General features: G+C 42.9%; 1 protein-coding gene across 2 annotated transcripts in view; it reads left to right on the top strand.

Annotated features, from left to right (window-relative positions):
* Nucleotides 1-570: 570 nt before the first annotated feature.
* Nucleotides 571-26,637, top strand: part of lrba (LPS-responsive vesicle trafficking, beach and anchor containing) — a 991,104-nt gene continuing 965,037 nt past the window's right edge. For both annotated transcript variants that reach the window (XM_086011652.1, XM_086011642.1), the window contains exon 1: nucleotides 571-846. In XM_086011652.1, coding sequence (XP_085867778.1) covers nucleotides 571-846 — 276 coding nt within the window. The remainder of the gene's footprint in view (nucleotides 847-26,637) is intronic.

The following is a 26,637-nucleotide window of genomic DNA, read 5'->3' as shown; positions in this document are numbered from 1 at the left end:
CAGCGAATCTTTACAGCTTGCTGCAATCCGTGAGCGCCCCCTTCTCCCTCATTCACTTGTCGAGCTCTCTCTCACATTCCCTCTGTCCTTGCAGTCTTTCAACTCACCCCTGCACACACACACACACACCTCCATCTTTACCTGTTGTCACACCTGGGCCACACGCGGTGTTGCGCACATGCGCACCAGCCCTCCCTGTCGCCCGCGCGGACTGGCGCACACAGTCGGAAGCTCGAGCTGGCTGCGCTGACGCTGTCATGGCGGCGCGAAGCTGAGGGAAGAGAAAAAGAATCCAGCCGTTGCGTCCGCGAGACTTTATTTTTTAAAAAAAGAACCCCGAGCTCGACACTGTGCGAGTTGCAAGGTTCTGATTTCGCCAATTACAAAGCCAGCAGGACCAGGGAGAGACGGAGCCAGCAGTGTCTCTCCGGCCGGAGCAGGCTCAGGAAAGCCACCCGACCTGGGCTTGCGTCCTTCACTGTGCCTGTGTGTGGACTCGAGTTTAAGTTGTCTGCTTTCTCGCATCTTCTATCCCCTCCCTCTTTCTCTCCATTTTCCGGGTAAAGCGCCATGTCGAATGGAAACGACAACCCGCAGCTCGCCGACTCCGGGGGAGGCCAACCTGCACCTGCAACGGTAGCAGGGGGGCCGGCAGCGGACAAGGGGTGTGCTTCTCTCCCCTCCACTACCACCAGCACCTCGTCGGCTGGCGAGGCAGCTGTTTCCCTGGGCCTCAACCCGACTGTACCTATTCGAGGCATCCGGATGAAATTCGCCGTGTTGACAAGTCTGTTGCAAGCCGGTGAAGTGACCAACCGAGACATCGTGGAAACCATATTTAACCTGGTAAGGGAGAGCGACCCCGGTAACCCTAATTCCTCATACACACCCACCCACCCACCACACTTAGACATTTATAACAAACGCAACGCTCTCATTTATATATCCAATTTAAAACGCACGATTTTGAGGAGTTTTATTTTGCTTAATCGCCTTCTAGTAATTTACTTAAATATTCGAGATGGAAAGTTTTGACGGCGATGCAGCCCAACGTTGACACCTGCTTGCTGTACAATGCACTGAGATGGGGAAACTTGCAGCATTTCTGGTTCTGATTGAATTTACATGAGTTGCATTTTTGGATGTATGAAGGGTGGGTCGATTCTTCGACAAGGTTCTGCCCGCGGCCTAATTTGTGAGCACCTGATGCCGGCTGGTTTGTGAGAATTGCAGACGCGGAAGTGAAATTACAAATCGCACCACACTATCAGACTTGAGTATTACGGCATCAGGTAACATAGGGGTGGGCGCTGGGAAAGTGCGTTGTCACTAGGTCCAGTCTGAAGGGGAAGCTCTTCAAAGATTGCTGATGCTTTGATTTTTTTTGAATAAATGTATATCGGTTTAACATTTAGTACTTTGTAGTTTGGGTTACCTATGCAACAAAACCCTTTGTAATTATGCAGCATAGTTGCATGTTTCAATTACTTAGTTATTTTCTTGTGCCACAGTAATTTTGCTCTCCAGTGTTGGGGTATAATTGATTACGCACAATGAATGTTTCTCAGCAAGCACTAAAGAAAAAATTCTGTTTGGGTGTAAATCACTGGGTTAGGTACATTTAACACAACGTTATGATAATTAATGTGGTTAAGGTCTCCCTTATGAGTTTTTAGGCACACTAGTTAATGGTCACTGATACAGAAGGTCATATTGGTTTCACTTTGGATCAAGGGTGTTTATTTGACAAAAGAAAACCCATGATGCACGGTTTCCATTTTGTTAGACTAGTTACAGTGAGGAATATTAGATGTCAAAGCACAGTATATGCAACCTTAATGGGAAACTACACTGCATACTAAATTTATTGCATGTTTAATAGTAGAATTATACATTGTTGCATTTTGCTGCAAAATTGAAGTCTGCAGTGGGGATAATTGTTACCGTCAAGCATGAATTGTTGCTCTTAATATGGGTGACAGCTTAGAAAAGTGCACAAACCATAGACATACATTAAGGTTTATAGTGAAGACATGCATAAAATTGTATCAGTAGGTGCAATATATAGAAACATCATATTTTGTCAACTAGTTGATTGTCTACAGTGAACCTCAGTGTTCTAGAATCTGTCATTATTCTGCAGGTCTGGACTGTAACTGGAATTATTGTTTTAGTTGTTAGAAAACAATGGAAAAGATGTGTCTTACTAAATAAAGCATATTCAAACAAATCAAGATTGATCTTATCCAAAAGCCTTTGAACTACAGTAATTTTTACAAAAACTCGTGTGGATCAGGACTATATTTGGATTATAACTTCTGCACAATGCGAATATAGATTGCGGAGAAGCGAAAGCAGCTGCTGTTGAAGCTGCTGTGGAACCATTGGGGTATGGTGTGTATCCATGCTTTGGTCAGGATGGTTGTGATAATGCACACTCATTTTATGGTGAGTTGTGCTGCTCAGAATGATGCTCATGAATCCTGGTACCTGCAGTCCAAATAGTGAGGCTCAAATCTGTGCTTGTCAGTTGTCCAATGGCCACCTAGTGACTATCATTCTGGGGATTAATGGGGTCTGTGAGGTAGAGCTGTTACCCTGATAGAAGTTCAGAACCGAGCCAATCCTTTGTTGCAGACATGGTATATTCCGATTATCTGAGCCAAACTAATCTACACCAAGCAGATCTACAGCACTGTTGATGATTGACCAGCCATACTGTTTCACTAATGGAGGAGTATAAAGGGGCTCCACGTAACACTGTCCAAATACTGTAGATCGGGGAGTCCTTACTGAAAAAGGGGTGGGACGGTGACCAGTGTTGGTGGATTGCATGATTTAGTTGGTTAAACTTCAGCTATCAAGAGTCAGCCCTGCGTGCACAGACGGGGGGTGTCTGGGGCGTGGCTTTGCCAGCCTGCGTGTAAGTGCAATGGACTTGGGCAAGTGGGGTGTGTCCCTATGGGGATAGTGTGCACACTCTATATTGGGTGAACAGAAACTCTATCTAAGTTTTGCAGTTGATTCATTTGGCAATTATTACATGAATTGATGGGTTTCCATGCAAGCTTAAAAAGTTTGTGACTGAATCATATTATTATTGTGACTATCTGTATGACTCTGTAGTATGAGACAACGGCCCGGATTTTGTGATCAGCGGCGAACAAAACGGTGTCCACCGTTTATTATGCTTATAGCTACCCACAGACCTTTCGTGGGCTTTTGAGCGGCAACTTATAGTAATAGGGAGTCTGATACAGTGCGGCATCCTCCACAGAGGATCTGGGGCCTGTATGAAAAGGGCGAGCAGCAGCGTGTCTCTTCAACCAATCAAATTGAAGAAGCCTTACTGAGGCATGCAGAGTTTTAACCAGGAAGTGCAAGTTAGAATATTTCATTCAATGTAAAATCATATACAGAAAGCAAAATAGACAGGGAAAGAAATATGGGATTATTAAGAGAGATAAAAGAGACAAAGTTTTATTTAAAAAAAAAAAAAAAAAAAAAAAAAATTTTTTGCAAAACTTCAACAATAATTACATTCTGAAGGAATAAGACTCGACACCTGTAAAAGTAAATTTTCAGTATTTTGCAAAAGTAAATTTTAAGTGCCAGAGAGGTGGTTCGGCATTAGTTAAGACTCATCACGCTGTTAAAAAAAAATCGCTTACACTTAAATGGACAAACTCTAACTTTTTTTCTGGCGTGGTTAGTGGGTAAGTACCACAACTTCACGCCCTTCATGTGTTTGAATGCCGAATTTCTTGGCGAGAGAACTATTATTTAATGTTTTAATTTGATTTCCAGCATTTCTTTTCATTTATTTATTTTTATTATTTCCACACTTAAATTTGTTCATTTTGATCACCAAATTTTTTATTGTCAGGACTTTGGCAAAAAAATCAGCTGATAGCAAAGGCAAGGTAAGCAAACATCCAAAAATATTTTGAGAGCGACCATTTATAACCTTATAGGATTAATAGTCAGGAATGATATAAAGAGATTACACAGAAATATCTACATGTAAACCAGCTGTTTGGCCCAACCATTCTGTGTTTGTGTTTATCCTACACACGAGCAGTAGTCCTAATCCCATTTGTCTGCCCTGTTCTCATGTCCCTTTATTCCACTTTCCTTCCAACCTATTCTTAAATGTTGACATGGCTTTTGCTTCAATCACTAACTCTGGCAGTGCATTGCATAGCTTCACAACCCTATCTGCAAAAAAAAAAGGTTTCTCCTGTTCTTATTCTTGACACTTTTACATTTAATCTTGGCCTGGAATTTGCGGTCAGCGGCAAAGCAACGGCAATCACCACTTACCTCGAAGAAAGCTGCCCACAAAGGTCTCGTGATCTCTGTGGCGAAAACTTTGGCCCACTCGACCTTAATTTGATTGTAGCGGTCAAAAGGAAATCCCCAGTGTACATTAGCAGTGATGTAGCAGAGCTGATAGAGAGAAACTGTTCCCATTGGCAGAAGGGTCGAGAACCAGAGGACACAGATTTAAGTTGATTGGCAAAAGAACCAAAGGCGCGTGAGAAACTTTTTTACGCAGCGCGTGATTAGGATCTGGAATGCACTGCCTGAAGGCAGACTCAATCATGGCTTTCAAAAGGGAGTTGGAGAAGTACCTGCAGGAAAAAAAATTGCAGGGCTACAGGGAAAGGGTGGGGGAGTGGCACTAGCTGAAGTGCTCTTGCAGAGAGCTGGCATGTGCTCGACGGGCTGAATGGCCTCCATGCTGTAACCATTCTATGATTCTGTGATGTCATCAAGCTGTCTGAGCAGCCAATCACTTTGAAGAATTCTCATCTGCAGCAAACCAGGAAATAAAAAGCACTGATTATCATTTCACTTTTTTAAAATTGAGAGGGAAAGAAAGATTGAGACATACACATGGGGTTAAGGTAGAAGCTGAAATATCATAAACTAAAAAAAACCAATTTGTTTAATTTAAAAAATCTAGTAATTTTTATCATAATGTAGAAATCTGACCTTCCATAAATATAAAGTTAGGTTTTCAGGTCCAGGACAGTTGTTCAGCAGTCACTATGCTGTTAAAACCCCAGTTAGACCTATTTCAACAAGACTTAACTTTTTATGGGGTGTTTAACAGCGATATTAGAGTGGAAAAGGGGAATTTTTCATCAGTTCAACTGATTTCACTGATTGCTGGCTATGGGGAGTTCCACAGCACAGCTTGTGATGGAGCAGCGAATGACTGACAGCAACTTCAGGTGCATTGCTCCTGTGGTGCTACAATAGTCCACCATGTTATGATAACCAGACAGCAAAGGAATGGGAGCTCTGGCATCATGGCAGTTGAGATTTTCACCCTGCTCCTGGATAGCTGCAATGTTAGTGCACAGGCAGAAAATTTATACTTTTTTTCAGTGTTTTATACCATATAAAGCCATTAAATAATAACTCTTTGCTGTGGTGCTGTTTGGGATGAGGCTTTTGTGTTTTCTAGCACTGATATTTGTGTTGGGCTCAAGGAGAATAAATATGCAGTATTTTGATGCTGACCTTTGGTACTGCAGTTGGAGCCAACCAGGGTTGGATTGTGGTGATGACTATCCAATCAGGTGCTGGTCATTGGAGACTAAGCACTGGTAAAACCTTTCATTGGCAGTGCTACACCAACAACTATCAAGTCTGCCATGGGATGTAAGGGGGAGAAAAGATATTATAGTCATTTAAAAAAAAAAATCCTTTCTATTTCCATAATTGTTTTGAATAATTTTGTTTAAAACACCGCAGATTTATTGGGTTGAATGGTCTGTTTCTGTGCTGTAACATTCTACAATTCTAAGTTATTGCCTGACTTAAGTAATACATGCTGCTTACAAAATGACCTGTTGAGATGAACGGTTAGATGACTAGTTACAAGGTTTAGTAAGTTATGTGAGTATTTGTCTTCTGCATTATCAGTTAATGTTAATTCATCCCCCTTACACTGTCAGTCAGTAACCTCCAATTATCTGCTCTTTGAAAGAGCTAGTGCAGACTCGATGGGCCGAATGGCCTCCTTCTGTGCTGTACTATTTCTATGATTGATTCTGTGTGCTAAATCCTGAAGTTGCGGTCACTTTCAGAGAGGTAATAGCGGCAAACGCTGAAAGTTTCGCCGTCATGACCACCATAAAATCTGGGCTATTGTATCTTAAGTCCCCTTGTTCTACCTTCCTCGATCACTGGATTAGACTATTGCTACCTACTCTGTCGCATCCCTTTAATAATTTTAAACACTTCTATCCAATCACCCACTAATCTCCTCTGTTCAAATGAAAATACCCCCATTTTTTCAAATCTTTCTTTGTATTTGTATTTCCTCATCCTAGTGAATCTGCAATGTACCCTCTCTCTATTTCCTCAACATCCTTCCTATAGCGTGAAACCCAAAACTGCACATAGCACTCCAACTCTGATCTTATTAAGGCTTTTATATAAATTCATCATTACAACTCAACCTTTATATTCTATACCGTTTGCTATAAAACCCTGTATTCCATTAGTTTTTTTTAATGGCCTTATCCACTTGAGGTGCTTCTTGTAATACCTTGTGAACCTGAACCCTCAAATCCCTCAGCTCTTCCGTATCATCTAACCTTCCCACATTCAAGGTATAATTTGATTGCCTCACTGATATACCTATCAATTCATTCCATGAAAAGCGACGAGTTAAGATAGTAACTATAGGTTTTTATTGGCTAAATAACAGAGCCCACCCTTGTGGGTGATCGGTTCCAACAAGGAAGAATACTAGCCAAGCGGTCACCTTTATACCTGGGCAAGCAGGCGGAGCCATGGGCGGAGTCAGCTGAGGTATGCCTAGGTATAACAGCGTGCGTGGCAAGAGGTAACCTTGTGTAGTGATAACAACAGTGTAAACAGTGATAACAACAGTGTAACAATTGTGAACGATAACAGTGGTTTACCACACTCTCATTTACTGATACTGAATTCCATCTGCCACTTTTTTTGCACTTTTCACCATTTTATCAATATCCTCTTGCAGCTTCCTTTGCAGATCCATACTGAAGAGCCGATTGGTGCTGGTTAAAGTTGAGTAGCTCACTGGTGTTACTCCAATTTTAGTTCGAGTGGTGTTTTTTTAACTAACTTTGAAACAATTAATATGTAAAGTAAAACAATAATGGAACTTGAGATGTACTGTTTACAATTGTCCTCATCTACAAATCCCTCCACATCCTTGCTTGACGATATCTCTACAACCTCTTGCAGCCCTACATCTCAACATGAGTCTTGCAGTCCTCCATCTCTGTCCTCCATGCATTCTCCTCCTTCCCTCTTTCCCTTTTCTCCCCTCACTCACAGTGCACTCACTTTTGGCCATTTAAATCCCACTTTCTAGGACTCCCTCCCTAAATCTTTTTACCCTGCCTCTTCCCCACTTTTTAAGACTTCTCAAAGCATGCTTTTGGCTAGATCTCCAACTATAACTTAATCTGTGTTAAACATAAGAACATAAGAAATAGGAGCAGGAGTAGGCCAATTGGCCCCTCGAGCCTGCCCCACCATTCAATAAGATCATGGCTGATCTGATCCTAACCGCCAATCCACTATCACAGAACCATCTCCTGAATCTAACAGAATTAGACACACAAAATAGGAGCAGGATCAGGCTACACGGCCCCTGGGCCCGCTCCACTACCCACAGGGCCATGACCGATCCGAACCTAGACTCATGTCCAAATTCCTGGCCGCTCCCCGTAACCCTTAATTCCCTTTACTTCTAGGAAACTGTCTATTTCTGTTTTAAATTTATGAAATGATGTAGCTTCTACAGCTTTTTGGGGCAGCATATTCCATGGACCTACCACCCTCTGAGTGAAGTAGTTCTTCCTCATCTCAGTTTTGAAAGAGCAGCCCCTTATTCTAAGACTATGCCCCCTAGTTCTAGTTTCACCCATCATCGGGAACATCCTCCCCGCATCCACCCGATCCAACCCCTTCACAATCTTATATGTTTCAATAAGATCGCCTCTCATTCTTCTGAACTCCAATGAGTAGAGTCCCAATCTACTCAACCTCTCCTCGTATGTCCATCCCCTCATCCCCGGGATTAACCGAGTGAACCTTCTTTGTACTGACTCGAGAGCAAGTATGTCCTTTCTTAAGTATGGACACCAAAACTGTATGCAGTATTCCAGGTGCGGTCTCACCAATACCTTGTACAACTGAAGCAATACCTCCCTATTTTTATATTCTATCCCCCTAGCAATGAAAGCCAACATTCCATTGGCCTTCTTAATCACTTGCTGCACCTGCATACTAACCTTTTGAGTTTCGTGCACCAGGACCCCCAGATCCCTTTGTACTTCAGTACTTTCCAGTTTCTTGCCATTAAGATAATAACTTGCTCTACGATTTTTCCTGCCAAAGTGCATAACCTCACACTCCAGTATTGTATTCCATCTGCCAAATCTCTGCCCACTTGCAGGTTTTTTATGTCCTCCTCACTCACTACTTTCCCTCCCATCTTAGTATCATCTGCAAACTTTGATATGTTACACTCGGTCCCCTCCTCCAAATCGTTAATATAGATTGTAAAGAGTTGGGGACCCAGCACTGACCCCTGCGGAACACCACGAGTTACTGATTGCCAGTCTGAGAATGAACCATTTATCCCAACTCTCTGCCTTCTGTTAGATAGCCAATCCTCTATCCATGCCAGAATATTACCCCCAATCCTGTGATTTTTTATCTTAAGCAATAATCTTTTGTGTGGCACCTTGTCAAATGCCTTTTGGAAGTCTAAATACACTACGTCCACTGGTTCCCCTTTATCCACCCTATATGTTACTTCCTCAAAGAACTCCAGCAAATTTGTCAAACATGACTTCCCCTTCATAAAACCATGCTGACTTTGTCCTATTAATTATGATTATCCAAATGTCCTGTTACTGTCTCCTTAATAATGGACTCCAAAATTTTACCTACCACAGATGTTAGGCTAACCGGTCTATAGTTTCCAGCCTTCTGTCTACTGCCCTTTTTAAATAAGGGTGTTACATTAGCAGTTTTCCAGTCTGCCGGGACCTTTGCCGAGTTCAGGGAGTTTTGGAAAATTATTACCAATGCATCCACAATCCCTACCGCCACTTCCCTCAAGACCCTAGGATGTAAGCCATCAGGTCCAGGTGATTTATCCGCCTTGAGTCCCATTATTTTACCGAGTACCACTTCCTTAGTGATTTTGATCGTGTTTAGCTCCTCCACCCCCCCCCCCCCCCCCCCTTAAGCCCCCTGTTTGTCCAGTGTTGGGATATTCTTAGTGTCTTCTACTGTAAAGACTGATATAAAATATTCATTCAGTGTTTTTGCCATCTCCATATTTCCCACAATTAATTTCCCGGTCTCCTCCTCTAAGGGACCAACATTTACTTTAGCCACCCTTTTTCTTTTTATATAAATATAAAAACTCTTACTATCTGTTTTTATATTTTTTGCTAATTTACTTTCATAATCTATCTTCCCTTTCTTAATCAATCTTTTTGTTATTTTTTGCTGTCTTTTAAAGTTTTCCCAATCCTCTATCCTCCCACTAGATTTGGCTACCTTATATGCCCTTGTTTTTAGTCGAATACTATCCTTAATTTCTTTACTTAGCCACGGATGGCTGTCTTTTCTTTAACACCCTTTTCTTCTCAGTGGAATATATATTTTTTGGAAGTTGTAAAATAACTCCTTAAATGTACACCACTGATCATGTATCGTCTTACCCTTTAATCTATTTTCCCAATCCACTCTACTCAATTCCGCTCTCATACCTTCATAGTCTCCTTTATTCAAGCTTAGCACGCTTGTTTGAGATCCAACCTTCTCACCCTCTAATTGAATATGGAATTCAACCATGTTATGGTCACTCATTCCAAGGGGATCCTTTACTAGGACATTTTTAATTAATCCTGTCTCGTTACACAGGACCAGATCTAAGGTTGCTTGCCCCCTGGTCGGTTCAGTTACATACTGCTCAGGAAACCCATCCCTAATACACTCAATGAACTCATCCTCAAGGCAGCCCTGCCCAATTTGATTTGTCCAATTAATATGATAGTTAAAATCCCCCATAATTATAGATGTTCCCTTATTACAAGCCTCAACTATTTCCTGATTGATACTCCGTCCAACAGAGTTGCAACTGTTCGGAGGCCTATAGACTACGCCCACTAGTGTTTTTTCCCCCTTATTCCTGATCTCCACCCAAACTGTTTCATTATCCTGATCTTTTGACCCAATATCATTTCTCTGTATTACAGTGATTCCTTCCTTTATTAACATAGCCACCCCACCTCCCCTTCCTTCCTGCCTGTCCTTCCTGATCGTTAAATAACCTGGTATGTTTAATTCCCAGGCATTGTCACCCTGCAGCCATGTTATGATATAAGAATAGAACATAAGACGTAGGAGCAGGAGTAGGTCATTTGGCCCCTCGAGCCTGCTCCGCCATTCAATAAGATTATGGCTGATCTGATCTTGGCCTCAACTCCACTTCCCTGCCCGTTCCCCAGAACCCTTGACTCCCTTATCGTTCAAAAATCTGTCTATTTCCACCTTAAGTATATTCAATGACCCAGCCTCCACAGCTCTCTGGGGAAGAGAATTCCAAAGATTCACGACCCTCTGAGAGAAGAAATTCCTCCTCATTTCCGATTTAAAAGGGTGCCCCCTTATTCTGAAATTATGCCCCCTAGTTCTAGATTCCCCCACGAGGGGAACCATCCTCTCTGCATCTACCCTGTCAAGCCCCTTCAGAATCTTGTATGTTTCAATAAGATCCCCTCTCATTCTTCTAAACTCCAATGAGTATAGGCCCAACCTTTCTTCATAAGACAACCACTTCATCTCCGGAATCAACCTCGTGAACCTTCTGTGAACTGTCTCCAATGCAAGTATATCCTTCCTTAAATAAGGAGACTAAAAATGTACGCAGTACTCCAGGTGTGGTCTCACCAATACAGTTGTAACAGGACTTCCCTACTTTTATACTCCATTCCCTTTGCAATAAAGGCCAACATTCCATTTGCCTTCCTAATTACTTGCTGTACCTGCGTGCTAACTTTTTGTGATTCATGTACAAGGACCCCCAGATCCCTCTGTACCTCAGCATTTTGTTATCTCTCTATTTAAATAATTTGCTTTTTTATTTTTCCTACCAAAGTGGATAACCTCGTATTTTCCCACATTAAATTCCATCTGCCAGATTTTTGCCCACTCACTTAGCCTATCTATATCCCTTTAGAGATTCTTTGCGTCCTCCACACAATTTGCTTTCCCACCTCTCTTTGTATCATCAGCAAATTTAGCTACATTACACTCAGCCCCTTCATCCAAGTCATTAATATAGTTGAGGCCCCAGCACTGATCCCTGCGGCACCCCACTAGTAACAGTTTGCCAACCTGAAAATAACCCATTTACCTCGACTGTTTTCTGTTAGTTAGCCAATCCTCCATCCATGCTAATATATTACCCCCAACCGCAGGAGCTCTTATCTTGTGCAGTAACCTTTTATGTGGCACCTTATGGAATGCCTTCTGGAAATCCAAATACACAACATCTACTGGTTCCCCTTTATCCACCCTGCTCGTTACATCCTCGAAGAACTCCAGCAAATTTGTCAAACATGATTTCCCTTTCATAAAACCATGCTGACTCTGCTTGACTATATTATGATTTTCTAAATGTCCTGCTATCACTTCCTTAATGATGGACTCCAGCATTTTCCCAATGACCGATGTTAGGCTAACTGGTCGATAGTTGCCTGCTTTCTGTCTCCTTCCTTTCTTAAATAGGAGCGTTACATTTGCGGTTTTCCAGTCCGCTGGGACCTCCAGAATCCAGGGAATTTTGGTAGCTTACAACCAATGCATCCATTATCTCTGCAGCCACCTCTTTTAAGACTCTAGGATGCAGACCATCGGGTCCAGGGGATTTGTCCACCTTTAGTCCCATTAGTTTGCCTAGTACTTTCTCTCTAGTGATGGTGATTGTTTTAAATTCAACCCCCCGCGCCCCCCCCCCCCCCCCAAACCCCAATAGCCTCTTGATTATCCATTATTGGGATGCTTTTAGTGTCTTCTACCATGAAGACTCATGCAAAATATTTGTTCAAAGTCTCCGCCATTTCCCTGTTTCCCATTATTCCCCAGACTCATCCTCTAGGGGACCAACGTTTACTTTAGCTACTCTCTCCCTTTTTATATACCTGTAGAAGCTCTTACTGTCTATTTTTATATTTCTTGCTAGCTTACTCTCACAAGCTATCTTCTCTATCATTTTTTTAGTCGTCCTTTGCTGTTTAAAAACATTCCCAATCCTTTGGCCGTTCACTATCTTCGTAACATTGTATGCTTTTGTTTTCAATTTGATACCATCCTTTACTTTCTTAGTTAGCCACGGGTGGGTCATCCTCTCTTAGTCTTTCTCACTGGAATATATCTTTGCTGAGAGTTATGAAATAGCTCCTTAAATGTTTGCCGCTGCTTTTCTATAGCTTTACCCTGTAATATATATTCCCAGTCCACTTTAACCAAGTCTGCCTTCATACCTTTGTAATTACCTTTTGTTTAATTTCAGGACACTAGTTTGAGACCTAGCTTTTCACCCTCAAACTGAATTTGAAATTCTACCATGCTATGATCACTCTTCCCAAGAGGATCCTTCACTTCGAGATCATTAATTAATCCAGCCTCGTTACACATTACCAGATCTAAAATAGTCTTCTCCCTGGTTGGTTCCACAACATATGTGAAGCGCCTTGAGATATTTTTGTTATGTTAAGGTGCTAAACAAGTGCAAGTGCTTGTCCTGTTTTTCCACCAGTACAGAACATGGAATTATTGGATTTCCAGTTTTGTTGTAAAATCTGATGCATTTTATAAGTGAGTTTTACTTGTTCTTGCCTGGTATGCAAAATGATTGCGCAGAGCTTAATCTTTTTGGGGGGGGGGGGGGGGGGAGGGAGGAAGGAAGGGAAGGGAGGGAGAGAGAGGGAGAGAGGAGGGGAGGGAGGGGGGGGGGGGATGAGAGAGAGAGAGAGAGAGATGAAAGGCAAAATTGCCAACCCACAGAGCACTAAGTGATTGATTAACCCATAAAACACTTGGAACAAGTGACATGCTTCAATTTCTCTCCCTTCTCACATCCCTTCAATACTGCGTCAAAATACAGTATAATGTATTTGAGCATGCACATTGGTGCTGTTGACGCCTCTTTTCCCCCCTGCTCAACAAAGGTAATGAGCACAGTTGTGTTTCCCACTCATTGCTTTAAAATGGTGTGGGTAGTTTGTGGCATTGTTGGTATGTTGGGCGGTAGAAGCGTTTGGCATACTTATGAACCAGCTGCTGGCTGGAAGAGGGGAAAAACAATAGCTGGTGGTGGCAGCAGTGACGAAATGCAATAAAAGGGAGAAAAAGTTATTAAATTTTACTTTGATATATGATTGTATAAATTGATTACAGTTTAGCTTTCCGAGGGGTGACAGGCAAATAAAACTGATTAATTGTGTGTACGTTATCAAAGGTACAGGAGCATCCATGTCAAATGGAGGTCCGTGTCGGTTGGGGCCTACCTGGAACTAGTCATTTTGTACCTAAGCAATTTGATGTGTCCACAAAAAGTTGGAAATGTTAATAATTGTTGATTGCAACTTCAAAAAGTTGTTCAGTTGCATCAGGAGGCACCTAACTCTATTCTTTCATGTAGAAGTAATTTCAGACAAAGTATATTTTATTTGAAAATGGGGAGGGGTGGTAATGTGTATAAGATGACCCAAATGGGATTCTTTATCTACTTGCCATTTTACCTTTGATTTAAAACCGTTGATATGTGGGCAGTTGCTTGTATCATGTGACATAGGCCTGGCTTTTTCCGGGGTCTGTGAGCGTACGCGGTCGTAAGTGAAAACCTGGAACTTGCGATCTGTCAAATTTCAGCTTGACGGATCGTACCTATCTGCAGGAAATAGACATTCGCTGGCGCAGAGTTAGGCTATTGCCCAACTACTGCCCAGCGAATGCCCGTGAAACTCTTACGCCTGGTAAAAGCAGGCATAAGGCTGCCTTTTACCAGCGTAAGGGTTTAAATAAATATAATTTTTAAAAATGATTTAAACATTCAAAAACCTTTAAAATTAGTTTAGGTTAGTTATTTTTGTCCCTTAATGTTTAAATTTAATTTTCAAAAAAGGACATTTTTGTTTTAAATGTTTAATTAAATTGTATTTGAATTTTTATTTAAGTGCTGTGACAATGTTTTTTAGGTGTTTTCTATTATGCGTATGTGGATTCCGTATGTAAATGGAATCCCCATAAACACAATAGGAATCCCCCTTTGTGATTGGTTGGCCTGGCCCACGTGATCTCCGGGATGCTTGTAAACCGCATGTGCCTCTGGGATATGTGGGCCTTTATGCAGACATACGCCTGCAGGCCCAGGAGTGCAAGTGCCCGGAGGCAGCAGGTAAGTGCATATTTTTCTTGCGGTTCGGAGGCATTCGCCCGCGAGAAGCCTCCGACCACAATTTCTGGCCCATAATATCCTGATTTGATTTGATAACTGCCGCCAATGGTTACTTGCAACAGACAAATCCGTGTTTTTATTTTACTTCTGTTTTAGCATCTTGATGTTTGTGCATATATTTAAAATTATGTAATTTAATATAAATGGTGCCTAAGCAGCAATTATGACTTAATATGAGCTAATAATTTTAGAGCTGTGATTGTGTCCAAACAACTGATGGAAAATTACAGGTTGGAATGATTCCTCTTTCATATGAAAACTTAAATCCATTTATAGTAAAATAGCTGGGGGAGCCCGGCTTTGCCAGGGCTGTTTTGGGCCGGGCGGTTTAAATTGAGTCCCAGGCTTTGGGGCCTCTCTGTGTCCCTCTGTGACTCTGCTGCCGGGCAACATTTTAAATCGAGTCCCAGGCTTTTGGGCCCTGTCTCTGTGTCCCCCCTCTCAATCTGCTGCCGGGCAACATTGCCACCTTTTAATACCTTGAAAGATGAAAGTGAAAGTACTTATAAAACGTTTTTGGTAAATCTTATGTTATTTTTAGAAGAGATACTAACTTTTTTGAAGCTGGATGAGCAGATTTTGAGCTGGAAGTAAATGGGGTTTTTAGCTTGAGGCAATGGCTGCCAGATCCCTGAGATGAAAACGATTAGTCCCGCCCACAGACGCAGCGATTGGCCAACCATCAGGCGACTGAACTGTAGGATTGGTCAATCGTGCCAGCACAGGATTGGTTGACCTTGACGTCAGTCAATCAATGCTAATTAGCAGATAATGAGTTTAATTTTGAAGGTTTTTTGCATAACGTGCGAACAATTTTTGTCCGGCCAAAACATAAATATGCTTAGGACGGTTCTGGAATCGTCAGCTTTCTTTCGACGTAACGCACGTGTAGGTACGCTCTATAACTTTTGAGTTAATTCAAGACAGACGGAATGACAGACAGAAGTATCCTTTTTTATAGATAGATATTATTTTCAGTGTATAAAGCAAACAGTTAGCACTGATAACAGCAGCAACTTCCAGAGTACAATTATAAAAAGAACTGCCCTCAATGCAGGCAGTATATGTAATTGTAAGATCAACACCTTGACTTCCATCGAAATCTTTAAGACAGCGAACAATAGTTTGTCTTGTACTTAAAACAATTCAAATCTTGTAAGCCTGGAAGTTGAAACTTGTGGCTAAGGCGGTAGGGGAAATGTACTCAGTATTGACTACCTTTTGCTTTTTTAGCAGTACAAATTGGGCGCATCAGTAAATTATAGAGGAACAGTTAATGAGGAAAAAAGCCATTGAGTTCTGTTCAGATTTCTGCATTTTTATTTTTAATTAAAATACACCAGTTAGCTGATTACAGACTATCTATTTACAGTCTTGATTTATTGTTCTTGAAAGATAAAATAGATTTTAGTTGTCCTGGGACCCAAGACTTCACTGAAAAAGTAACTGAAGATACTAGAGGACATGAAGCTGAGATTTTGGTAGAGAGAGAGAGGACCCCCCCCTCCCCCAAGTAGCTTACAACTTGGAAACCCTCAAATAGCAAGGCTTCAATTTGCCATGGTGCCTCTGCAGCTGTTGACTTGCACAACACCCTCACCTCCACCTTTGATGCCCTTCTCTGCAGCAAAACCTTTATTGTCTCCTATCCCGGTCGTTCCCCTCATATAACCCTCATCTTTGCTTCAAGTCCAAAGGTCATAGACTGGCACATATGTGGCTCACAACTTACTTGCCCATCTATCACCAATCTAGATGATATCAAGCTCTCCTGGGCCTTGATGTCCTCTGCCAAAACCACCACTACTCTAGGATCATCTTGGTGAGCAAAGATAACCCCTGGCTTCTATCCTCCACTACCAACTGCTTCCTTATACCTCTGTCCCCGCCACCGTTGCCTCTAACGATGTGAGACAAGTTCATGGACTTCCTTTGCCACTAGGATCTGTTCAGCAGTCTCTGCTGCTTTTGCCGTCCCACTTTTCCCTTGTCCACCAAGCCAAACCTCATCTCAGGCCACTCCTATCTTAACCCTGAATCTTAATCCCTTTCTCTAATTTCTCTCCAATCATCTTTGCCCCCCACCCCCAAACCACAAACCCCATATCCTCGCCACTGACTCCATCCCCCTCCCTGGCCATTGTCACAGGCTGAACTCGACTGCTTGCACTCTCGGCATTCTATTTGAGCTGAGTTTCCGATCCCATATCCTCTCCTTCACAAAGACTGCCTCTTTTTTTTAATTCTGTAACATCGCTGGCCTTCACCCCCTACTGTAGCCCATCTGCTGCTGAACTTCTCATCCATGCAAGTAACATCAGTGTTTATCTTTTCCCTTCAACCCCATGTCCAATTGATCATTCATAGCTTATTGCTTAAGGTGTTGGTTCATTATCTATGTCAAGGGTGTATTTTATTCCTTTTCAGAAAATTTCCCAAAAAATAGGTGTGTATATATTCTATATCTTGCCAAATGGTGAGACTATTTTGAAGTTTCATTGAAATTTCCGATATTGGCGTATTAATATCTGGGAAAACCAAAGCACTGTAGAATATTGCTGAGTCCAGAATTGAACAAACAATGAAGGATCCTGGAAACTGGGTTGACAACTGGTTAGGGGAGAATATTGTTGAGGATTTTTCTGGGGAAGGGAGATGGTTGGGTGGCAGGCAAGAAAAAAAGATAAAATCCTTGCGTCTAGTGTAGAATAGGTGGGTATCTGAGAATGATTTATAGTGGTTTAATTTGACGGATTCACTTTATAGATGTCACATGAAGCCTGAAGTTGAATTACAGCCTTTGTAACTAATTCCACTCAATTCCTGTGTGGAATTTTGCAATTAATTTCAGTTCAATTTTCAGAAGTGTTTTAATAGAATTACATAGAAACTATGCCATATTGGGAAGAGTTCCATGCCTTATTGGTTGAGGAAAAAAGTAGATCACAGAACAGTCCAGTCTGTATTTATAATGGGTTGTTAATCTACTGAGAGGAACAAGTCCTTGCTTAAACCATAGTGATGAAGCAGTAGAGTTGGTAACTTTTTCAGTTGGCCTATATTTATCATGTATTTTTTTTGGATCCTCCACTTCAGTCTGGAACCATACTTGTTCTTGACCTGATTTTAGGAGATATGCGTGAATAGTCCAGGTTGATTTTTTTTTCTTCTTCTACCAATTTAAAAAAAAAAAAAAAAAATGCCTTTCCTCTGGTTTCTGTAGTTCTGCTAACAATATAAATGAATGGCCTTTGTTCCATGGAAGAGTCAAAATCATGAAACCACTTGGCCTGACATAGCAAGACCATACCATGGTGATATAAGCCTATTTTGTATCGGAGAAGTATTCTATGGGCTAAAAGTTGGGTAGCGCCCCCTTTGGGGAGGAGCCTGGCGCAGCGGCGCTAACGGTTACCGCCGCCACTAACTTCCCACTGAATTTTGCAGGAGGCATTAGCGGTGCTGCGCCCAGGCGCAAATCAACCAAATTTAGCCCCCTATATCTGTAGCCCTTTGACATCTTATACCAATATACGTTTATGGGATATACTTGTTTGTGCAACTAAAAATTAGTAAGAGTCCTCTTGTATGCAAAAGTAAGCCAATGCTTTCTTTAATGTGCACACTTCCTTGTAAATGTCCCACTTCCTGTAACACTTCCCTGCCATGCCTGCCTATAACTGTTGAAAGTTATATATAACCATATACTTCAAAGTTCTCCCAGCTCCCGACGTGCATCTTCAACGTATGTGGCACTGCACACCTCACGACAGAGCTACCTGCCTGAAGTTATAAACTTTATTTTTTAGAAATATCTCAAATTTAAAAACTTGACAAGGCTGCTATTGAACTAGATCAAATGCCTTTCTGTGATCCTGGCTAAAACCTCCTGCTATGAGTACTTCTTTTCCCAGTGATGACCTGCCTGCCATTCATTTGGGATTATCCTGCTCCCCACAAGCAAATTTCAAGGGGGTGGATAGGCAGAGAGAAACCAAAGAAGAGGAAGAAGAGACAAAGAGAAGCAAAAGAGGAGAGGGGTGTGAGGGTAGTGAGAAAAAGTTGGAGGAGAGATGGGGGAGCCAAAAGTGGGGAGAGAAGCTAGATGAGGGAGAGCTGCTAGCTGGTGGTGGGGAAAGGGATTAGAGAAGCAGAAAGGGGAGAGGGAAGCGGAGAAGGGCAGGGGAAAGGAGTGGGATTCATGAGGGAGAAGCAAAAGAGGATGGAGAAGCTGAAACAGAAGAGGACAGATTCAAAAGAAGGAGGAAAATGATGGATAGAGATTGAGATAAATATAAGAAGTAGGCGTAGGCCTTATGGCCCTTCAAGCCTGCTGCACTGTTCAACAAGATCATGGCTGAACTTCTATATCAACTCCAGTTTCCTGCCCTATCCCCATATCCCTTGATTCCCTTAGTGCCCAAGAATCTATCGCTCTCGGTCTTGAATATACTCGATAACTGAGTATCCACAGCCCTCTGGGGTAGAGAATTCCAAAGATTCATAACCCTCTGAGTGAAGAAATTTCTCCTCATTTCAGTCCTAAATGGCCGACCCCTTATCCTGAGTCTCTGACCCCTAGTTCTAGACTCTGCAACCAAGGGAAACAACCTCTCAGCATCTAAGTCAAGCCCTCTAAGAATTTTATATGTTTCAATGAGATGGAGATTGCAAGACTGGCACCGATTGAGAAGGGCGAGATTGGGAAGAGGACGAAGGGGAAGACAATAGACGTGCATGATGGGAATTATGGGAGCGTAGTGGAAAATGGAGTAATAGAGGTGAGAGGGAAGGTGGTGAGGTTTGTGTGTGCGCGCAACAGAGAAAAAGGCATGAGAAACAGATGTAGTAAAGAAGCAAAAGAGGATAAACCAGGTGAAAAGTAAAGAGAAAGACAGGGTGAAAGAGGTACAAGAGAAGGGGTTAAGGTTGTCATAAGATAATGAATAGAGTTGTAGTATTCAATCCCAATGTGTTGAGTCTGTGTTTACAAGTGCAGTTATATTGAATAACAGGACACAGACTACAGAAGTAAGTAAACAGGTCTTTAGTGATTGAGGGTCAGGGCTGAACTGAAGTACACTTTGCTCCGCAGGGCTTATATACCGGTGTGGTCACCACCAGTACTACAATGTACAGGAGCCATCAAAAGTAGTCCATCACCTTAAGGTATCCTCTTAAGGTAGTACAGGTTACATACACTACAATTCCTCCCCTTTTAGCTTAACAGTGGACACCCCCAATTAATACACTACATGGATAACATATATACAATTTACACACAATAACTGTTCAAAGATTCAGTCTCTGAAGAGGCCTCCTGATCCGGCCCGGATAACGCCTTTCAGGGATCTCTGGTTTCCGTTGCTGGGGTGACTCATCCACTTGATCTCCTATGGATTCAACATCATCCAATACGTTCGAGTCTGAGGTAGATGCTACAGGCTCAATAAGTTCTTCAACTGGTGTCTCTGCCGTAGACATGGGGTCGACCCTTGTTCTCGATTCCACAAGTTGGTCAGCATGACGTCGTATTATGTTCTCTCCAACGTCTACCGTGTACATCAAGGGTCCCTGTCGTGCACGAATTGTCCCAGGTTGCCATTTATCACCCCTGTAGTCCCTGGCCAACACTGGTTGTCCTATTTCAAAACTACGAGTGGCCTTTTTATTTACATGCTGGAATTGCTTGTTTTCGACTTCCCGTCGCACATTGGGTTTTAACAAATCCAACCGGGACCGCAACCTTCTGTCATAGAACATTATGGCAGGGCTTTGATTTGTCACTGCATGCGTGGCGTTTCAATACGCCATTAGGAAGTTGTCCACCTTGTGTTGTAGTGGAATATGATCTTCACTCATGGCCTTAATTGCCTTTTTGAACGTTTGTACAAATCTCTCGGCCAACCCATTTGTAGCCGGATGATCTGGAGCAGATGTATAGTGTTTCACCCCATTCTTTTTCATGAATTTCTGGAATTCTTCTGACACAAACTGTGGTCCGTTGTCTGAACATATTTGCTCCGGCAGTCCATTCCTTGCAAATATGGTTCTTAGAACTGCAATCGTCTTCTCCGAGGTAGTGGTCGACATCTTAATTACTTCTGGCCATTTAGAATGTGCGTCTACTGCTATCAAAAACATGGAATCCATGAATGGACCTGCAAAGTCAATATGAACACGTTGCCATGGGGCTGAAGGCCATTCCCACAGATGCAGTGGTGCAATTGGAGGTGTATTCTGAACTTTTTGGCACCCTGAGCAGCTTTTAGTCAGATCCTCTATTTGTTTGTCGATACCTGGCCACCACACATAAGCCCTAGCAAGGCTTTTCATCTTGACTTCCCCCCCCCCCCCCCCCCCCAGATGACCTTCATGCAATTCCTTCAGAACTCTCTCCCTTAATTTAGGAGGAATAATCACCCTTGTTCCATACATCAATGTTCCTTGACAGACGGACAGCTGTTCTCGTCTGGCTGAGAATGCAGGTAACAGTGGTTCGCCATGTGCTGGCCATCCCTTCACTGTCAAATCGTAGACCCGAGATAGTGTCGGGTCGTTTCGGGTCTCTCTCTCAATACTCGCATTGGTGACTGGTAAGCATTCGATGATGGTCGAGTGAAATATCTCGACAGGGTCAACTGCCAGTGCCTCTTCCGCTGTAGGTAGTGGCAGGCGCGACAGCCCATCAGCATTACCATGTTGCTTTGTACCTTTTGAATTCGATATCATATTGATGGGCCATAGGAAAAGGGACCATCTCTGAAGCCTCTGCGCCGTCATTTCCGGAACACCCTTCTTAGGGTTGAAAATGGAAACCAACGGCTGGTGATCTGTCAGCAGCGTAAACTTTTGGCCTTGCAGGTAATGGTTAAATTTCTTAACTCCCCACACGAGGCTGAGAGCCTCCCTATCTATCTGAGCATAGTTGCGCTCAGCGGAGGTCAATGATCTGGATGCGAAAGCGACTGGCCTTTCCGAGCCATCTGGAAACTTATGTGAGCACTGCCCCGATACCATATGGAGAAGCATCACAAGCTAAGCGAATAGGTAGCGTTGGGTTAAAGTGAGCCAACACTTCCTTAGAGGTGATCAGAGCCTTGCTCTTTCGAAAGGCCCGCTTACAATCATCGCTCCACTTCCATGGTATTCCCGTTTGCAAAAGAGTGTTTAGCGGGTGTAACACCGTGGATAAATTTGGAAGAAACTTGTGGTAATAGTTAACCAACCCGAGGAACGACCTCAACTGGGATACATTTTCCGGTGCTGGAGCTTTGACAACAGCTTCGATCTTGTCAGGTGACGTATGGAGCCCCTCCTGGTCAATGATGTGGCCGCAGTACGAGATTCGCTTTTGGAAGAACTCTCATTTCTGGCGATTAGCTCTTGGCCCATATTCTTTCAATCTGATGAGCACCTGCTCCAAGTTCGCGAGGTGATCATTATCGTTATCTCCTGTAATCAGGATGTCATCCAGGTAGCATTGTGTGCCTGGGATTCCCTGCAATACCTGCTCCATGGCCCTTTGCCAAATCGCTGGAGCCGAAGCCACTCCAAAAACCAGCCCATTATACTGATACAAGCCCCTATGTGTGTTGATCGTGAAATACTGTCGTGACGCTTCATCAACTTCCATCTGTAGGTACGCCTGCGCCAGGTCTATCTTGGTGAAGTGCTTCCCGCCAGACAGCGAAGTGAAGATATCTTAAATCCACGGAAGCGGATATTGCACCGTGTGAAGAACTGGATTAACAGTGATCTTGAAATTGCCACAGATGCGAACCTTCCCAGCTTCCCCCGGCTTATTGCTCAACGAACGCTTCATGACAGGAACAATGGGTGTAGCCCATTCGCTCCAGTCCACTTTGGACAGTACCCCTGAATGTTCTAGCCCTTCCAGCTCTGCTTCCACAGCAGGTCATATTGCATAAGGCACCGGTCTGGCTTTGAAAATTTTTGGGTTTGCATGTTCTTCAACCTTGATGGTTGCCGTAATTCCTTTCAGTGTTCCAAGTCCCTGTTGGAACACCTCCTTAGCATCGTCTAAGATTTTGGACAGTCGTTTAGGTTTGATGTCGTCCTCCTTACAGGCATCCACAGTCAGTGCTTGTATGGAATGCCAGTCCAAATTTATTTTCCGGATCCATTCCCGTCCCAGTAGTGGCGGACCTCCATCAGGTAACACGTACAAGTCCATTTTCTGACTTTCTTTACCATTGTAGACCACATTTACTTTTATCTTTCCTTTGGGGTATACTATTTGCCCCGTGTATGTTTTCAATACAATTTCCGTATCCCTCGGGAATGTGCGAGAATAACCTTTTGTAATCTTGCTTATTCATGACCGTTAATGCCGACCCTGTGTCCAATTCCATCTTCACTTTAACTCCTGCTATCCGGAGCATGACCCAGATAGTTTGGTGGTCTGCTGTGTTACCAACATTATGTATTTTCAGACAACCCAGTTCCTTACTGCTGGAGTCTGAATCCGCCTTCTGTTCATCCGAACTGTTCTCTGTCACCTTGTGTACTTTTTTGTACTTCTCCTGCGGTGACTTTTTGCTGCTGGTCTTCTTTCCTGACCGGCATACTCTCGCTATGTGACCAAGTTTGCCACATTGCCTGCATTCTTTGTCTTTGAACCAGCACTGGTTCTGGTCATGTGTTGTGCTTCCGCAACGATAGCACTTTACTGCGTCCAATGCCATTTCATTGGTGCTGAATTCCAGTGGCCTTTGCTGTATCTCTGCAGTGCCCCGTGCTGCTGCCTCGTGGGATGCTGCAATGCTGCAAGCTTTGTCCAGCGTAAGATCCTTTTCCTCTAGCAGTCACTTCTGGGTTCCTTCCCTTAGGAGCCCACACACGAACTTATCTCTCAATGCGTCTGCTAGTCCTGTTCCGAACTGGCAGTACTTTGATAACTTGCGCAGTTCTGTTAGGAATTCAGCGTTGCTTTCTTCTTTAAGTTGAATTCTTTTGTAGAATTTAAATCGTTCTGCTATCAGCAGCGGTGTGGGGTTTAAATGCTCTTGCAGGATATTAACAATATCCGCGAAACTCTTCCCTGCCGGTTTGTATGGGGTCACCAGGTTCCTTAATAACCCGTATGTCTTCGCACCCATCGAGTTTAATAGGGTTAGTGCTTTCTTATCATCGGTACATCATTCGTTGCACAATAAACTTCGATGCGTTCCACATAAGTGGCCCAATCTTCCACATCGTTATCAAAAGCAGTGATGTTACCCGTTTTTGGCATCCTTGCTGAGTTTCTCCTTTCCCTTCGGATATTATTTAATATGACTTTTTTAAAATATTTAAGATGGCGGCTTTTCCCGCGCTTGTCTTCTTCCCCCGCCGACTCAAGATGGCGATTCCCGCGCTGTTGCCATCCACGCCTCCCAGCGGTCCTTCCTGCCTTTATTTTCCTTGCGCTGCTGCTCTTGTTGCCCCGCCGCTCCCGCGGTCCTTGTGGCAATAAAACGCTTTTCTGGCTGCTGCGCATCTCTGCCCCGATTGCATTCCGGCCCCTGACACCGGCTGCAGTCGTGTTCTCCGCCCTTTTCTTCGTTTTCCTTCCCCTTCTCCCACTGGCAACTCGGCCGACTTCCCCCCCCCCCCCCCCCCCCCCCGGTGCCGCTCGATCGGGCTTAACCGCCGCTGTCGGAGAAGGGATGATTACTGCCTGTTGCTGGTGTTGAACCCGGGTTCCCGATGGCCTCCCGTGCGATGCAGTGCTCAGCAGGATGTTGAGGGCGGATGCCCTTGTTCGATGCCCGTTCCTGAGGACGAAGCTTCCTTGGATGCAAAACTGCCGCTAGGTAAGATCAGACTCGTCGCCACTGTTGAGTCTGTGTTTACAAGTGCAGTTATATTGAATAACAGGACACAGACTACAGAAGTAAGTAAACAGGTCTTTAGTGATTGAGGGTCAGGGCTGAACTGAAGTACACTTTGCTCCGCAGGGTTTATATACCGGTGTGGTCACCACCGGTACTACAATGTACAGGAGCCATCAAAAGTAGTCCATCACCTTAAGGTATCCTCTTAAGGTAGTACAGGTTACATACACTACACAAAGCACTGGCAAAAATCCCAGAATACCATTTCTTAAAAATGAAATTGGACTCACTGGAAATCAGTGGCCTTGACATTATCATCTTCATGCATAAACATCTCTCTACCCCTAACAGCGTATCCTTCAACTCACCAAGTGCAACATCACGGGAAATTCGGTGGTATACAATTTATTTTTAAAAAGCATACCAAAGCTCAAGAATATCAAAGAATGAATACATGCAGTTGTCTATCATTCTATTTCTCCTCCAACTTTTTTCTCGCTTCCCTCCCACCTCTCTTCCCCCTTTCCTGCGTGCCTCTCCCCCTCTTTCCCCCCCCCCCCCCCCCCAACCCCATTGTGTGTGCGTCTCTCTCTTTCCCCCACCTCTTATGCTTCTCCTCGTCTCTTCCTCCTATTCTTTGAGTCACTTTGCTGCTACTCCAGTTTTATGAATTGTTATCTGTAGTGGATAAGGTCAGGTCATTACCACCCCTAACACCAGTATTGTCATTATCTTGTAAACTGGCTTGAAGGAGTTGCACTGGACCATGTGAGGGAGCTAAATGAACATGTATTGTTGAAATAAGATTGTAGAAGCATTCCAGGTTAATGATTGTATCACGTTAATTTAGCTGGCATGTGTCATTGACTTCAGTGACTCAAGTTGGTTGTCTCAGTGTCGTACAAACACATTTGAAAACATCAACAGAAATCACAAGACTTTAAAGGGGAAACTACCTCCTTTTTAGATGTTGGCTTTCCTTCGTTTTATAAAAAAACTGCTTCAATATGATTGAAATTCTCTCCTGCACACGCAACAGTTTGCATTTTATGTGGATTTGGATCAAAGGGTTGTTCACGGGTTTGGTTGTGCTTTTCAAAGTGGTGTCTGGAGGGACTGGTAGATGCAGTATATTCCTTCAGAAACATTTAATCCCAATGTCTTAAATGGTTACCATTACTGTGTGTAATAGTGACAGTTAAATACATCATATTTAGTGAGTAAACGTAACCAAGTTTTTAAGTACATTTTGTGTTGTGCTTAGGGCTCTACTTAATGAAGGATATTGGAAAAGACAGCTGTGAACTAAAATTTCACACTTGAGTAATTTTCTTTGCATCAAGTGCAAAATTGTAGTGTTGTAGCTGAAGACCTTTTGAAAGTGTGCAATATTCTGGCCCAAAATTCACAAAAATATGCCCGGAATTCAGAAATTTGAATGACGACCAAAAACTCCCATACCTACTAGGGGAAGAGAGAAATTGTGTAACCTTAGCGGCACACTATGTTACAGCTTGCCATAAACAGAGGGACAACCACTAAATATAAGAAAAGAGTATATACAAATTATATGAATGTATATTTATACACTCGGATATATCTGTTTATACACTGTATGGATAGATCTGTGTTTGTGTTCAACTATGAATGTTTTTTGATGCTTTGGCAACATAAGATGTACCTTGTCATGCCAATAAAGCGATTTGAATTTGAGTGTGGATTCTGCCTTTGAAACTGACTGCAACCTCAGGATTTAGCGCATGCAGAAATCCTGAAGTTACGGTCTCTCACTGACCGCTCCGAAACTGGCTGCGCTGTGCCCCCCGCACGGAGCCGGCAATGAATGAAATCTTGTAAGTCATTGAAACTGACGAAAACCTTGGCTCTTCCACATTAAGTACGCTGTTAAATACCCCACTAAAAGTTAGACCCAAAGGGATTAGGTGTAACTTGGGTTTTAACAGCGTATTGACTGCTAAACAAATGTTAAGGGCCTGGAAAACTAATTTTAATTTTGTGCAGTGTGAAATTTGTTCATATTAATAAATTTAAATTTTTAAGAACCCTTTCAAAATAATTTTTAATTTTTTTTTAAGTTTGTGCATCTTTATTTTAGTTTTGCCTTTTCCCCATGTGAGAACCCCAGGCTTTCTTTTGTTCTCTAACTATTTTAAAAAGTTAGAATTTTAAGGGCTTAATCACTTCCTTGTTCACTGTCTGTGAGAATTCTGCCTTTTGCTTGGC

Source organism: Somniosus microcephalus, chromosome 2 (assembly GCF_052327205.1).
Source record: "Somniosus microcephalus isolate GS21.2 chromosome 2, FLI_Smic_1.0, whole genome shotgun sequence".
NCBI classification, from domain to species: domain Eukaryota; kingdom Metazoa; phylum Chordata; class Chondrichthyes; order Squaliformes; family Somniosidae; genus Somniosus; species Somniosus microcephalus.
Note: the sequence above shows the minus strand (reverse complement) of the source record. Positions and strands in the feature narration are given on the sequence as shown.